The following is a 15,365-nucleotide window of genomic DNA, read 5'->3' on the forward strand; positions in this document are numbered from 1 at the left end:
GAGCAAATCATGACCATTGCAGCATGTCCAGAAAATTCACATGTCTAGGCAGTGGCAGACCGTGCGAACAAGAAGCATTATGTGGAATTTAGGTGCCAGGTGGAGAACATTCTACCAGTAGTTCTCTCTCTTGTATATCAAGGGAGCTCCAGCTTCAGTGCCTCTGCTGATTGCAACTGTGTTAGAGCAGCATGAAAAGCAGATGTCTCTATACGATAACTTGGACCAAAAAAAAAACCTTAGAGTTGTAAAGAAAAACAACAACACCTTGAATTTCACCCAGAAGTCCAGTGCAACCCCCAGATCACAAGTGCTGTTTGATCCCAGCAAACAATTCTGTTTAACAAGTAGGCTACTGCTGTAAATGGTCTCAGGGAGAGATTATTGACCGATGCCACCAACACAATTTCAGATCAATAGCCGTGTCTAAAACCAGATGGGCCACCATCAAGGAAATCTGCAGGCTACAAATATTGCCATAACTGCTTGGCTTCAATCTTCTCAATAATCTTTCCCAAAATAGGAGATTCCGTAGCAGCCTCTAGTTGGCGAGGTCCTCAGCATCAAGTGTTGAAGTCCTGTTAGTGAAGGAGTAGTGGCCAGAGTACTTCCAGAACTTCATTATGCAATACTGGCTGGAACTCAAGCAGAGTTTCCCCTCAAGACATTGCCCTGCACCCTGGAGGCAGCAGGCTGCATTTGAATTATATACTATGCCAGAGAGAATATGTTAACCATGGATTTAGAACCCATGACATATTACATGTCATGTTGTCCTGTAGTTTGGTGTTTGTGTTCCTCTGACAAGGCTCTTTTCTACTAGTTTCTAATTTATTTGGGAACTAAAACAGACATGTGTAAGAGTTTGTTTCACAAACATTTTTGCAAAATAAAAATAGTGATTTCCTTTTAAACATATTCCTATCCATTTCTATTCACTTTTCTGCAAGCACTTCTGTGAATATTTTTCCTTCACCAGAATGTATGGGTAGGATTTTTTATTCATGCAAATAAAATATTTGTACGGCAACAGTTCAGGGAATAGGAATCATACCATGTGATTTAACTGACTAATCACACAGTTTGACTATTGAATGCTCATTGGAGTATTTGCTAAGAACTGTTTATGAACAGTCCACAGTTGCAAATATACTGTAAAAAATATTACTAATAACAACCAAACAAACCTGGGAAAATCACAGTGGGACTATGAAGAGGGAAAAAGGACTAGAGTCCTGAAATAATTATTTGCAAGGAATAGGTAGACCATATCAAGGTGGATGATTGCATATCTTAAACCCTGCTCAGTTCAGCTAAGTTTAGGACAGACAACAGTCAGCAACAAAGGCTGATAAGTGCAAGAAAGACTTAGAGATGAATATTACCAGTCCTAATCAGCTGGGACATTCTCCAAGCTATTTTTCAAAAGCCAATAAATAAATATTATGTGGCATTTGAAAATCTCATAGGGAAACTGAATTTTAATAGCAACCTTTATAGCCATAAAGCATACTCATCTATATAGAAAAATCTGGTGTCACTTTTGGCAGTTTCTTCTCTTTGTATTTGGATTGCTAGCATTTCACCATTAAACACCCTTGCAAACAAGTAGAGTGGTGAACGAGCCCATTGGAATTATGTTTCAATGTTCCATGTTATGGATTAAGCACATATTGCTACTTGGGGTTGTGCTTCAGACCTCTGTCTATTCATATCCTTTGGAAAATGCTGTTGATAATTAGTGCTTTGTATGGCAGTGAGCTCACTTCCATTACACAAGATTAGTGCTGTGTTAAGGAGCTGGCTAGTGTCTGTGGCCAGATTGTCTGTCGCTCATAGAATGCTGGCAGCCAGGAAAGTAATGGGCATGTTGCCACTTTAACAACTGCCCAGAGACCTCACGTTAGTTTTTCTTCCCTTCAGCAAGAGTGTTATACTTCATGTTTGTAATACTGGACTTCTTTGCCAGTGTTAGGTAGCTACATAAAAACAAAAGTTTCATTCTGTTAAAAACAAAGTCCTTCCTTATTCTTTTCTTTATTGGTCAGCGAATCAGACTGTTTTAACTTAAATCTATAACACCTCCCCTTCCAGAAAGAATAGCTGTATTGAACACAAAAGGACTTAAAAATACATAGAACTTTGTAGAGAGGTAGGCTGCCTGTGAGTTAAATAAAACAGACTAAAAAATACTGTGGTCAACTGCAAACACAAAGGCTATTGTGCCAGAGATCCATAGGTTTCTTGAAGACAGGGATTTTAAATCTACCAAATATTTTGATTTTCAGATATAACAGTCATTACAGCCCCTCTCTAAAATGCTCATTTGACCTGCTTAAGCCAGGAGAACTATGTATTATTATTATTATTTAAAGTACACCTCTACCTCGATATAACGCTGTCCTTGGGAGCCAAAAAATCTTACCACGTTATAGGTGAAACCGCGTTATATCGAACTTGCTTTGATCTGCTGGAGTGTGCAGCCCCGCCCCTCCCGGAGCACTGCTTTACTGTGTTATATCAGTTTTTGTGTTATATCAGGTCATGTTATATCGGGATAGAGGTGTATATTGTTTAATGGCAGGTATGTTCTTAGCTCAGAATGTCTCAGGCTAGTAAGAAGCCTCTTAAACAAACTTTTTTGGGGAAGGGGCGGTCTCTCTTTTTACCCCAAAGGTCTAGGCAATTACTTCTGAGGCACTTTACATTTGGCTTTGGGTTGAAACTCATAGCAGCCTAAAACCTGCAATAACGGTTGGAATAAATGACAAAAATGGGGCATTTTTGGTGTGTCTCTCTCTAGTTAGTCGCACATGCGAAAAATACAATTGTGTAGATTTTGATTTATATAATTACTTTAGTATAATTCCCAGAGTTCATGTACACTACTAACATACCTCTGTCATACTTCTCAAAACAAAGATATCTTCCCGCTGGCAAATTAGTTTAATCAAGTTAGATTGGTCCTTGTACAACATTCACATAGGGAAGACCTAAACATTAATTAAATTCCTATTCCTATTTTTAAAAAGCCAAATAAAGAGCAAAGTTATGTTAAATCATGATAATCATTTATATTGTGGACTTCATCCCAAAGATCCTAAAACATTTTACACATTTTGTACATACAGCACTTCCGATGGATGCAACTACTTCTTGGGTGGAGAGTGGCAGTCAGGTAGACAACTAGCACATTGCTCAAGCTGGGGATCATACACATACCTAGATAGTCGTTGTCTACATCAGAGACGCTTTGTACACTGATGAAGTTCCAGGGGTTCACATTTCTCTAATGTAGCCTTAGCTAGTAGACAAAGACATCAAGGAAACTCCCCTCTTACCAACAGTGCCAGTATCTCATTAATTTCTGGAGCAGTCTGAACTTCCTCTAAAAGTCCCCCTTATGCATACAAATAGAGCAAACTACATTGTCCTCACTAAGCTAAATATATGAAGCATGATGAAAACTAATCAATGAGGGCCTGATCCAAAGTCCAGTGACGTCAGTGGGAGTCTTTCCATTGGCATCAATGGGCTTTGAATCAAGCATGGAAAGGAGAAGTTAATATCTTTTCAGTATCTTTTAAATTTTTTAGTTTTATTCAAACAAGATAGTGTAACACAGCAGCTGATTATTAATATCTAGGCATAGTAATGGGTAGGCAGCTCCATCTAGTGGAAGCTTCCCATCATGCTCAACACAAAGTTTCTCCTTTTCATGAGTTCTCAAATAAAAAAAATAAGCCACGAAGCCAAACAAACACCTAGCCTTGCAATACAAAATACAAGTTTCACACTGATTTTATACATCAGCTAGTCACTGGTTCTAAGCAGGGATTGGATCTTCATTATATGGCATTGGTAATATTCTCTCAAAAAGATACATATTCTACTTGAGATGTAAATATTTATAGGGTATACACGTGGTCTTTCTGGGATATTTCCAGAAAGACATGAACATGCGCTAACTAAGGCCCCTATCCTGCAAGCTGATTCATGGGGAAGCAGTGGTCTGCCTGCACAGATCCAGTTGTAGTTTTAGGGCCTAAATCCTTAGGGTGAAATCCTTGCCCGGTTAAAGTGGGGCAATTCCCATTGTCTTCAAAGAGGCCACAATTTCACTCTTAATTATTAAGGCTCTGAGTCTGCAAAACACACACTTACCTCTGGCCTGGGATTCAGTAAGGTGCTTCAGCATGTGAGCTGCCTCAAAGATTTCCTTGGGATTACTCATGTATTTAAGGTTAAGCATGTGCTTAAATACCTGACTGAACAGGGGCCTTTAAGTGCATGAATAGTCCCAGAGAAGTCAATGGAACTACTCACATGCTTAAAGTTAAGCACATGTGGAACTGTTTGCAGGATTGGGACCTAATTCAGTGCAACAATTCAAATGTAACATCTTGTCTTTCCCAGAGCAAATATCAGATTCATTTAAATATTAAGTGATGCTGTGATTATAAATGGAAATGTTGTTAGGATCATTGTTGAATCTTTACAAATAAACCCTTGACTTTTTTTCTTGCTGTTTATGGAAAGTGAAATTCCTTCCAGTCCTCTTCCAGGTCTCTCAGTTAGTAGAAGCAATGTTGTCTAATAGAGTAATCTGCCAGTAAAGTCTGAACTGATCCACTGACTCACTGTAACCTGGGACAAGTCAATTGACCACCTTGTGCATCAGCTGTAAAACTGGTAAATAGCAGGACCTCATTGAAAAGCAGATATAACATCTGAGTTGAGCTATCCTAGGTAAATGAATTTCAAAAGAATCCCACCATGTGGGTGACTGTGTCAGCAGACTTTCCTGATAAGAACTTCTAAGGGCTTATCTGTCATTATGGAAGAGCATATTCCCATTCTCAGTTAGGGAAAAGGAGACAATTGCAAGTGGCCATGGTGTTGTTAAAGCTTCTAGTGCTCAGTTTAAACCAGTTTACTGATAAATGCCAGTCAGGAAATGTTGCTTAACTTTAAGATAAAACAGACCTCAGAGAAATCATTCAGCCCACTCCTGATGTCCTTTTCTCAGTGTTGTGATATGCCATATCAGTTTCTCATTGTGAAGCATTCAGAGAGGACAGCCACGAGAATACAGATCACATTCATAATAAAAAGTGCCAAAAAAATGCCAGGATACATTTGTGCTGGAGAATCATGTAAAGTTGCAGAAAATGTTCCCTTCCCCAGGATGAAAAACAGCGTAAGATTGTGTAAAGATTAGACATACTTCTAGTAAATAATTTCTTGGGTTTAGTTATAGAAGGGATTATTGGCCTTTACACAAGAAAAGGGTCAAGTAATTAAGCTTTGTTTGCATCAAAGGTTTATTTTGTTGTGGTTCATTACACACAGTGTCTGTTGACTATTTGGAATGTAAAATCCTAGCTATTGATCACAGCCACTTGGTATGTATTTCCTTGATAAAGAAATGGCTGTTATCATTGGATGGCTATTACAATGCTAAGATGCTGTTCCCCACAGATTCACCTTGACAATATGCAAACAGCTAAAGAGCTAAGTGGATTACTTATTAGTTTCCAAAGTATGGGTGGTTATCCTAAACTATTATAAGTACCTAAGCTTTTATAAAGCAGAGTGTATTCGAATATTTGCAGAGATGTCTTCATGATGGGAATACTGTGGTTGCTCATTTTGATTAGTGATACTTCTGAATGACAAAGGTTTGCTATTAACTGTTTGTTTCCTTGGACTTAATTTAATTTAAAAGACAGTCTGTCACTCAGTTGGCAGAGTCTGGTTAAGTTTAATTCAAGGCAAAATATGGGGGAAAATGAAGTTTATAGAAATCCATTCACCTGAGGGACATAATAGTAAATGTATTTTAGATACTTATATGCTTTCCACTACCATAATATCTGAGTGCCTCACCGTCTTCCCATTTTACAGATAAGGAACCAAGAGACTAAGGACATACTGCAATTAGACACCCATGGCTGGTTCATGTCAGCTGACTCAGGCCTGTGGGACTCGGGCTAAGGGGCTGTTTAATTATGGTGTAGATGTTTGGGGTCTAGGAAGCTGCAAAGGGGGAGGGTCCCAGAGCTTGGGCTGCAGCCTGAGCCCAGAAGTCTACGTTGCAATAATACAGCCCTGCAGCCTGAGCCCCGAGAGCCTGAGTCACCTGGCACAGGCCAGCGCGAGTTTTTAATTGCAGTGTAGACATAGTCTAAGGTCACACAGGAAGCCTACAGCACAGTGCACTACAAAAGTAATCAATTGTTGAGAATAGGCCACTTCCACCTTAATTGAATTGGCCTCGTTAGCACTGACACCCCCCCCCCACTTGGTAAGGCAACGCCCATCTTTTCATATATATACTACTTACTGTATTTTTCACTCCATGCATCTGATGAAGTGGGTTTTAGCCCACGAAAGCTTATGTCCAAATAATTTGTTAGTCTCTAAGGTGCCACAAGGACTCCTTGTTGTTATTATTGTTATAAGCAGTGAAGATGTATTAAGGGCCTACTCTTGTTCTCAGCTGGACCGTGATCGCAGGGCAGTGTTGTTGTGTGATTCCTAAGGGCCAGGTTAAGGCATAGAGACACTCTATTCCTGTGCCTAGGACCAGCTCCTGGAGTCTCAACATCTCATTGAAAACGAGTAAGACTTGGTGTAGTCTACAAAGTTTTGCCAGCATAGCTATGTCGGCTAAGAGAGTGAAAAAATCAGGCACTCCCAGCTGACATAATTATGCTGGTAACCCTCCCCCCCCCCGGTGTAGATGCAACTATGTTGACAGAAGAATGCTTTTGTTGGCATAACTAATCTCATTCAGAGAGGAGGTGTAGCTATGCTGGCAGAAAAGTGTAGCCAGCATATGCTATGTCTTCACTAGGAGGTTTTGCTGCCATAACATATACGTGACCAGCAAAGACTTTGTAGAATAGACAAGCCCTAAATCTCTAGCCATCACAGTTGTGAAGATGAGCTTGAAAATGTGACCTGAGTGTTACCAACAGAGCAATGGCTTCCCGAGTCTGCAGATAGACTGAAACAATAGCATTGAGAGATATGAACTACTCTGTGCACCTCATTGGAGCGTTAATTCCAATGTATAGGTCCCTTCCATTAACACCATCCTTGCAGATCCACTGTGTGGCTGGAGGAAACAAGTGCAGTGAGCCCAACCTTTGTCTGGCATTGCTCTTCCTTCGGGGCTGCAGAAATGGCAATGAGTATAGGTCCCTATCTACGCTTCCTGGATGTGCTTTAACATTTTGATCTCAGGCATCGTTTCACATTATGTGTTACAGTGATTTCCTCCTGGCCTTGCTTCCATATTGCCCATGTTGGTAATGTTTTTTAGGTCGGTCTGTTTGATAGCTTAACTCGATAATATTTTTGTTGTAGATAAAAAAGCCCATAGTAGCTCTTCCACCTTGAGTTAACTTGAAATTTGAATGTATTCAGGTTTTCAGAAATGAAGACTAATGATGTTGGTAAGATGTCAGTTTACCTTTGATTGATGACTTCAGGCTGGCTTGAAAACTATCAGGATAAGAGTAAGAGCCCTTTAATAATGGCTTCACTGATTTGTGGAGACAGTAACAATTTACATGAAGATATAAGCTAGCTGCAGAGTGACTGGAACAGTGCCAGTATTCTTTGGATCCATCTGTGAGTTCGGTTGCTGAACTCTTTTACACGTGATCTTAAAAAAAAAAAAATCTGTACAATAAACAGTGCCAAGGAATGGGGAACTGAAATATGCTATATTTTGGTACAATGTATTTTTGTAAAATACAGTAATTGAGTTGAAATATAAGGATCTCAAATGACATAACCACTAAAAAGAAAGATGCTTTGTTTAGAATATTTGAGCAGTGTTTCCCAACAGAGGAATTATTAATCAAGTATTTTGGATGCATTTTCACAAATATAGGAGATGCCTTTAAACTTCGCAAGTGCAGTGATTATAGACATGGGATATCTTTGAATGCAAATGCTGTAGCCTAATAACTGACACGTGGGGTTTGATTCTTCTCTCCCACCAGTTTTATGCTGATGTAACTCCACTAATCTCAATAATGTTGCTCTTGATTTACACCGTGTCAAGTATCAGGGGGTAGCCGTGTTAGTCTGTATCTACAAAAACAACAAGGAGTCTGGTGGCACCTTATCTGTTAGTCTTTAAGGTGCCAGCAGACTCCTTGTTGTTTTTGATTTACACCATTGTAAGAGGAGACTCAAGCCCATGATTCCCCAAAATCTCTCCCATAACAAGAAAAAGGATATTAATGCATTCGTAAAGCAACGCATGCCATCCAAACTGTAAGATACTTTCCCCCTCACATCTCCTATCTCCCAATCAGTGAAGTGTGGCTAAATAAGGTATTGAAAAACTACAGAGGAGCAGGGTGGAGACTTAAGAAAGCAGTTCAGGAGTTTGGAAATTCCTCTCCTAAGCAATTCCGGCATTAACATCAAGCAAAATCAGAGCTGCCCAGCCAAAATAAATCTGTGCAATGATGATATCAGATGTGAGGCAACGGCATGTCATGTCGAGGGATATCAGATATTCTTGCACAAACCACAGCGTCTAGATATGATCCTGCACCACTAGACTGCAGCCCTGCCAACAAAACAAACAAAAAAAGTTTGAAGCCATTATGATGTAAAACTCCCACAAACTGCTATACATGATTAGAGCTCAATTCAACAAGGTGCTGAGCCCCCTCAACTCACACACCTGGGGTGCAGAGCACCCTCGACTTCCACAAATCCGCAGAACCTCCCAGGAGTGTTGAAGGATCAGACCATTTTAGAACCTATTGAAATCAATGGGATTCTTTCTATTGAGTACACTTTGGCTCAGGCATCTATCCAGGATCCTGGCTGTTATCTCTGGTTTTCCTAAGTGTCTTATCTGAGCATGCTGCAAAAGGGTCCCAGCACCTGGACTGAGCAGGCATAGAAGAACATCCTCTTTGGATTTTACTTTGTCAATCCAGAGTAACTCCACTAACTTCCATGGAGTTACTCTTTTACTGGCATTACTCAGGGCAGAATTTTTGACCCATGCTTATGCATCCTCAGTCACATTTGCATCACTATGCCCAGGTAAGGCCTCCCTGACCCACCCGCTTTGCATTGTGGGATGCATGCAGATCCATTTTGCATTTGTGCACAGAGTGATGCAGAAAGTCATGCACACTGCAGATCCCTGCTTTTGCATGTTTGGATACTGTGCATTGTGCTTAGCTGCTGTGCATCAAGGATTTGCACTCCCACCGCAAACTGCTGAATTCTGGCCCTTAATGAAGAAGGACCTGTATATGTCTTGTGTTAGTGATGCTGAACACTGAAGTGAAATTAACTTAGGGTTGCCAAATTTCTGATTGCAGAAAACTGAACACCCTTGCCCCGCCCTCTGCCCCACCCCACCCTCTGCCCCACCCCTTCCCTGAGGCCCCACCCCTTCTCCGAGTCCCCATCTCACTCCATCTCCCCTCCCTCGCTCTCCCCCACCCTTGCTCACTTGCTCATTTTCACCGGGCTGGGGTAGAGGGTTGGGGTGCGGGAGGAGGTGAGGGCTACAGTGCGGGTGTGGGCTCTGGTGTGGGGCTGAGGGGTTTGGGGTGCAGGAGGGGGCTCTGGGCTGGAGCCAAAGGGTTTAGAGTATGGGAGGGGGCTTCAGCCTGTAGCAGGGGGTTGGGGTGCGGGGGGGGTGAGGGCTCCAGCTGGGGGTCCAGGCTCTGGTGTGGGGCCAGGGATGAGGGGTTTGGGGTGCAGGATGCGACTCCTGGCTGGGGCTGAAGGGTTCAGAATGCGGGAGGGGGGTGCAGGCTCTGGGAGGGAGTTTGGGTGTGGGAGGGGAATCAGGGCTGGGGCAGGGGTTGGAGTGCAGGAGGTGGTGTGGGATGAGGGCTCTAGCCAGGCAACGCTTACCTCACGCAGCTCCTGGAAGTGACCAGCATGTCCCTCCAGCCCCTAGGCAGTGGCATGGCCAGGCAGCTCCATGCACTGCCCTGGCCTGCAGGTGCTGCCTCTGCCCACAGGCACCGCCCCTGCAGCTCCCATTGGCCGTGGTTCCTGGGCAATGGGAGCTGCAGAACTGGCTCTCAGGGCGGGGGCAGTGCGCAGAGCCTCCTGGGCCGCAGGGACATGCCGCTGCTTCCGGGTGCCACATGGAGCCAGGGCAGGCAGGGAGCCTGCCTTAGCCCTGCTGCACTGCCAACCGGACTTTTAACAGCCTGGTCAGCGGTGCTGGCTGGAGCCACCAGGGTCCCTTTTCGACTGGCCATTCCAGTTGTAAACCAGACACCTGGCAACCCTAAATTAACTTAGTCGCACACATCAAGGAGGATGTTTTACGAGTTAGGCACCTGTAATAAATTCAGTGCAGCTCAGTTTAGAACATTACAGTTGAGAAGTGCTTAGATAATTAGACTTGTGGTGGATAACATGACATATTGTAGGAAAAGGTTAAGCATTAAACTCAGCTGTTTAATAGCCTGATTCAGCATTGTGTGTGGCTCGTTAACTTTATTTCTAAATGTGTTCACATGGGTACTGAATTGTGGTAACTTCATAAAGTTATTTATATTTTAAAAGCTATTCTTTTATGGACATTTATATGGACAAAGTCCAGTCAGGAGGATGTAAGTGCCAAATTCAAATGTGAGCATTGAGGGGCCACTTTGACCGTAGAAGGAGCTGATTGGCTGGCTAGGTTATGGCATTTATATGAATTCCTATTTTCAGATACTTATTTTTAGCCTTCATACAATTCTTCCAGCAGTGACACAGCAGGAATAAAAAAGAAAATTATTATATGTAGTGTTCCAAATCTTTTTTCTGTTTTGTTTTTTATGACATATGCATTTTTAAGAAGAAATTAAAATAGGGTCAGAGAAATCCAAAAAGGGTGTGGTCTCCATTAATGGAGGGGAAAATATGTCTTTAGTTGATGTATCTGTTTGGAAACCAGGATGAGACTTATCCCACATCTGCCTACTGTGGGGTTCTTACACCTTTCTCTGAAGCATCAGGTACTGGCCGATGTCAGAGACAGGATACTGAACTAAATGGACCTTGAATCTGATACAGTATTGACTGTTCCTATATTACAATTTTTCACGCACTCCTGGCTTGTTGTTCAACAGAGCAGATTGAATTCTCTCCCTCCCCTCCCCCACACCACCACAAATGACATCACGAATGATCTTAAGTCCATCTCCTGCAATGAGGTATGTGTGGACCAATTTTGTGAATGAAGCCCCATCAGAATCTGCCAGGGATGGAACTCTTTTCAGGGTCAGGTCCACAGTTTGTCTCTATTTGTTTGCTAGGCTCAGCGACAGGCTTACAATTAAACAAACAAGAGCAATGCATCCTTGTGTTTGGTTTGGTTTGCTCCAAACCGCATGTAGTTGGTTTCCTTTGTGTATCTCTGTGTCTGTACTGCTTTTTTAACTGCATTGTTTAGATGGCAGGAATTTCTCCTGTTCAATTTCTGTATGAATGTGGTATTAATAAAAATGGACTGGTAGAAGCAGGTCTGATGTAGGAGGAGGAAGCTTTATTTTTTTTCCCATTAAGATAATCAATTCCCTCCCACTTCTATTAATTGTACATCCATTTTTGTTTAATTTGTGCTGAATTGCCTGGGTTGAACTACTGAATTTGCCCACTTTCTGAGGTAATATTATGTGATCTTCTCTAATACAGAATGTAATATGCCCTGACTCCGGAAATAACTTTACTCCTCTTTTCTGCAGCAATATGAAAACTGGCGACCTAACCAGCCAGACAGTTTCTTTTCTGCTGGAGAAGACTGTGTTGTTATAATTTGGCATGAGAATGGCCAATGGAATGATGTGCCATGCAATTACCACCTCACATATACCTGCAAGAAAGGAACAGGTGAGAAACCATCACCATGTGATAGTGACTAAAATAGGCATGATTCCCTGCATTCATACATCTGAGTGACCCTGCTTTATAAAGTAATGGGGAAAAATTCTGCCTGAAGACTGGCATAATGGATCCTCAGATGGGCTTATGCTTACCAGCTTTAAACCAGCTTCTTTTTTTTCTAGCCCAGCAAGATTATATTTTGGGCAGATTCCAACAACTCAGTAGCCTAAATTAACCAAAAATAAGTGGCTGGGCAGGGTCAGAAGGTGGAGTCACCCTTCTAACAGCAGAGAGTACTGTAGTACTCCTACTGCTGGACTGATTGAAGAGAAAACCAATGAGAGAGCTTGTTTGCTCTGAGAACTCTCTTTAGTTAACAGAATTATGGTCTGGACTGAGCGTACAGTCAATGCCTGCTATTACCTGAGTTGGTGTTTCAGCTCCCGTCGAAGGCATTTTCTCACAGACTTTTATCCACGTGTTTTCCGAAGCAAGATTCTTTTATCACGCTCTCTAAACCTGAACTATGTTTGGATTCATACAGCTCAGCTGTGTTGTGGCTTTGCTCCATTAGAATGGGTGGGAATATGAAACCTTGCTGTTACTAGAAGCTGTGCACTCAGCTGATCACCTGAAATTCTCAGCCTTTACAGACTGGTGCAGTCTAAACCCAAACCTTCCCCACTGCTGCCTAATGTAACATCCTTAGATTTACTGCATTTTGTTGATATATCGTTGATGGATCCACAGGTCTCCAGTGTTTCACATATATTCTTGTTCAAAAGGAGAATTCCAGACTAAGTTTATGAATTAGCCCTTTTTGAAAAACCTTTTGATGTAGAGTTAATGGCCTTTGGAGTTCTGCAGAAATTGCTGTTTTATTCCCATTTTCTGTTGGCCATAAAACCACATAGTAAATTCAAAACAAAAAGGAAACTCCATCAATTTTGTCTGCAAGTTTCCATTTCCATTCTTGTAACATTAAAATCTGCTCAGCCATGTCACAACAGGGCTGATCCTGCAGTTCTGATTCAGGCAAGACTCCTACAAAGTCAGTTGGTGCCTTCCTGAGTAACGACTGCAGGGTTAGACTCACTTTGGAATGACACCTATGAACTTGGTTCTTTTTGGTCTTTAGTTGCCTGTGGTCAGCCTCCTGTTGTAGAAAATGCAAAGACTTTTGGGAAGATGAAGCCTCGCTATGAAATCAACTCCCTGATTAGATACCATTGCAAAGATGGTTTCATCCAGCGCCATATTCCAACTATCCGGTGTCAAGGGAATGGAAGATGGGATATGCCTAAAATCACCTGCATGAATCGTAAGTTGCTGACTATGAGCTGTATCAGAAACTATAGACCCAACATGGTCAAACTTTTTATTAAGGATCCATTTTCAGATCATGTATGAAGAGTTAATAAATGATTAATAGATGTTTTAATATAGTATTAGGAAGATTAGTCAATTGATATAGATTGTTCTAGCAGCATTATTAATCTCAGGTGTTCAAAACCATGAATCAGGCCTCAAAAAATCATGATTAAAAAAAGGGGTGCAGGGAGGGTCTTTTATTTGTCTTCTGGTTTCTTGGCCTTTAGGATGTCCCTGGATCATGTCTTCAAGCTTTTCTCCACAACCATCAGGGCTAGAAATTTATTTTATTTAAAAACAAACCAAAGTGAAAGCTGAAATTCTCCCATACCCACTTAACTTCAGGAGCTGGGGCTTTAAAAATACATCAAATATCACGTAACTATGATAAATTCATAAAAGTTAGCATCACAGTCAGGGCGAATAGGTTCCTTATAACCGTGGCTCACAACCATCAATGATACTGTCTGTTGATATGCTTGCAATCACCTATAACACATATTACTTCTGTCTGTAACATGCTTATAATATCATTTATAAATCCTTTATAAACCATTAATAAACTTGATATAAAGTATGACTCATTATATTGTCCATCTATCAGCCAGTTTATTGTTCAGATCAAGGAATTCTTTTAATATTTTTCTTCTTTTCCCCCTTCTTTGCAGCATCCACATTCCAAAGGACTTATTCTAAGAAATATTACTATAAACATCCTTCCCCAGGAAAGGGAACTTTGTTAAATTCATCAAAACATTATCACCGCTGGATCAGGACGTGGCAGGATTCAAGGCGCTGAATGCTAAATGGTGAATGGGGATTTTCACCATTTCAGCCAAAGTCCTAACTTACTGTGCCTTTTCTATCACTTCTAGAAGTATTATCAAATTGTTTGGAACTATGGACTCCAGAATTCACAACACATTTTGCAAAAATGTTGGGGTTTATCAGCAAATTCAAAAATAAAAATATGAGGAACCATTTCCAGCCAATCAGAAATGTTAGTTTTCTATATGCCACCAGTGGGGACCATTTTATAACATATACCAGCCTACTGCAATATTTAAACAGCTCAATTTTAGCACCAATGAAAATGTAAATAAGATGATTTTATTATGTTTAATTGTGTGTTGTTTTTAAAATCCTGTATATAAAATGAAAAGTCACACTAAGTTCAGGCATATTTATGGTTATATGGCCTCAGAGGTCTGTAATCATTGATTTCCTTATTTGTCTGTTGTTCACCTAGGTTGGAGATCGTTTAAATATAATTGTATTGACTGAAAACTGCCAGATGAAGATAAACACACAAGTTACATGTAATTTTTTTTTTTTTTAATTCTGCCATTTCCCATCAGAGGAACAGTTTTTGTCCATGTGATACAAAACATAAAGTGAGATCAAGCCTGAATTAGGGACTGCAATGTGGAACTTTTCCTGCTCTCCATTCCAGCTTCATCACTGGTGAGAAAGGACTGCATGGAGGACTTGTATATGGCAAAGGAGGCCTGTAAGAGTCAAAGTGCTAATACATTAACTCTCTCAACCAGGGTTACTTTCTTAAAATGACTTTCACAATACTAACCATAGGTCTATGTTACAGGTCTCTGCATTTTATAATGGAGGTAGACCTAGGGTTGGTTTTTTGGGGTGTTTTTTTTTTAACAAACAAACAAAAAGTCAAAAAAGTAAATAATTTTGTATATATAACCATTTTTAATCTTTTTTATAAAGTAATGAATGTTTGTGTATGAATGCTGCAGCTGTGAAGCGTACATAAATAAATGAAGTAAGCCATACTGATTTAACTTATTGGATGTTATTTTACCAATGCAAAGAAAATGGAAAGAGCTTGGTAGTTCAGTGTTAGCCCCTGAGCTCCCCTGATGCATTTGGATCCATATTTCAGTTCAGCTGCTATTTCCCTCATGTACTAAATTCCTAGCAAACAGGATCACTTGTTTGTGATGAAATGGGTGACTTGTAGAAGAATCAGCATGTTGGCTATCTAAAAAGAAATGCACAAAAAGATTATAGATCATAGTGAATGCAGTGTGCATGTAGGACTTCTTTATTTTGATTGTTTTATTTTACTTTGACCCATTCAGCTC

The 15,365-nt window shown here is 40.8% G+C and overlaps 1 protein-coding gene across 1 annotated transcript in view; it reads left to right on the plus strand.

Annotated features, from left to right (window-relative positions):
* The window catches only part of VCAN (versican), a 121,071-nt gene extending 107,018 nt beyond the window's left edge, over nt 1–14,053 (plus strand). The window contains exons 10-12 of the mRNA XM_065406321.1: nt 11,745–11,889; nt 13,022–13,204; nt 13,923–14,053. Of these exons, the coding sequence (XP_065262393.1) occupies nt 11,745–11,889; nt 13,022–13,204; nt 13,923–14,053 (459 nt within the window). The remainder of the gene's footprint in view (nt 1–11,744; nt 11,890–13,021; nt 13,205–13,922) is intronic.
* Nucleotides 14,054–15,365: the final 1,312 nt, after the last annotated feature.

This window comes from Emys orbicularis, chromosome 6 (genome assembly GCF_028017835.1).
Source record: "Emys orbicularis isolate rEmyOrb1 chromosome 6, rEmyOrb1.hap1, whole genome shotgun sequence".
Lineage (NCBI taxonomy): Eukaryota > Metazoa > Chordata > Testudines > Emydidae > Emys > Emys orbicularis.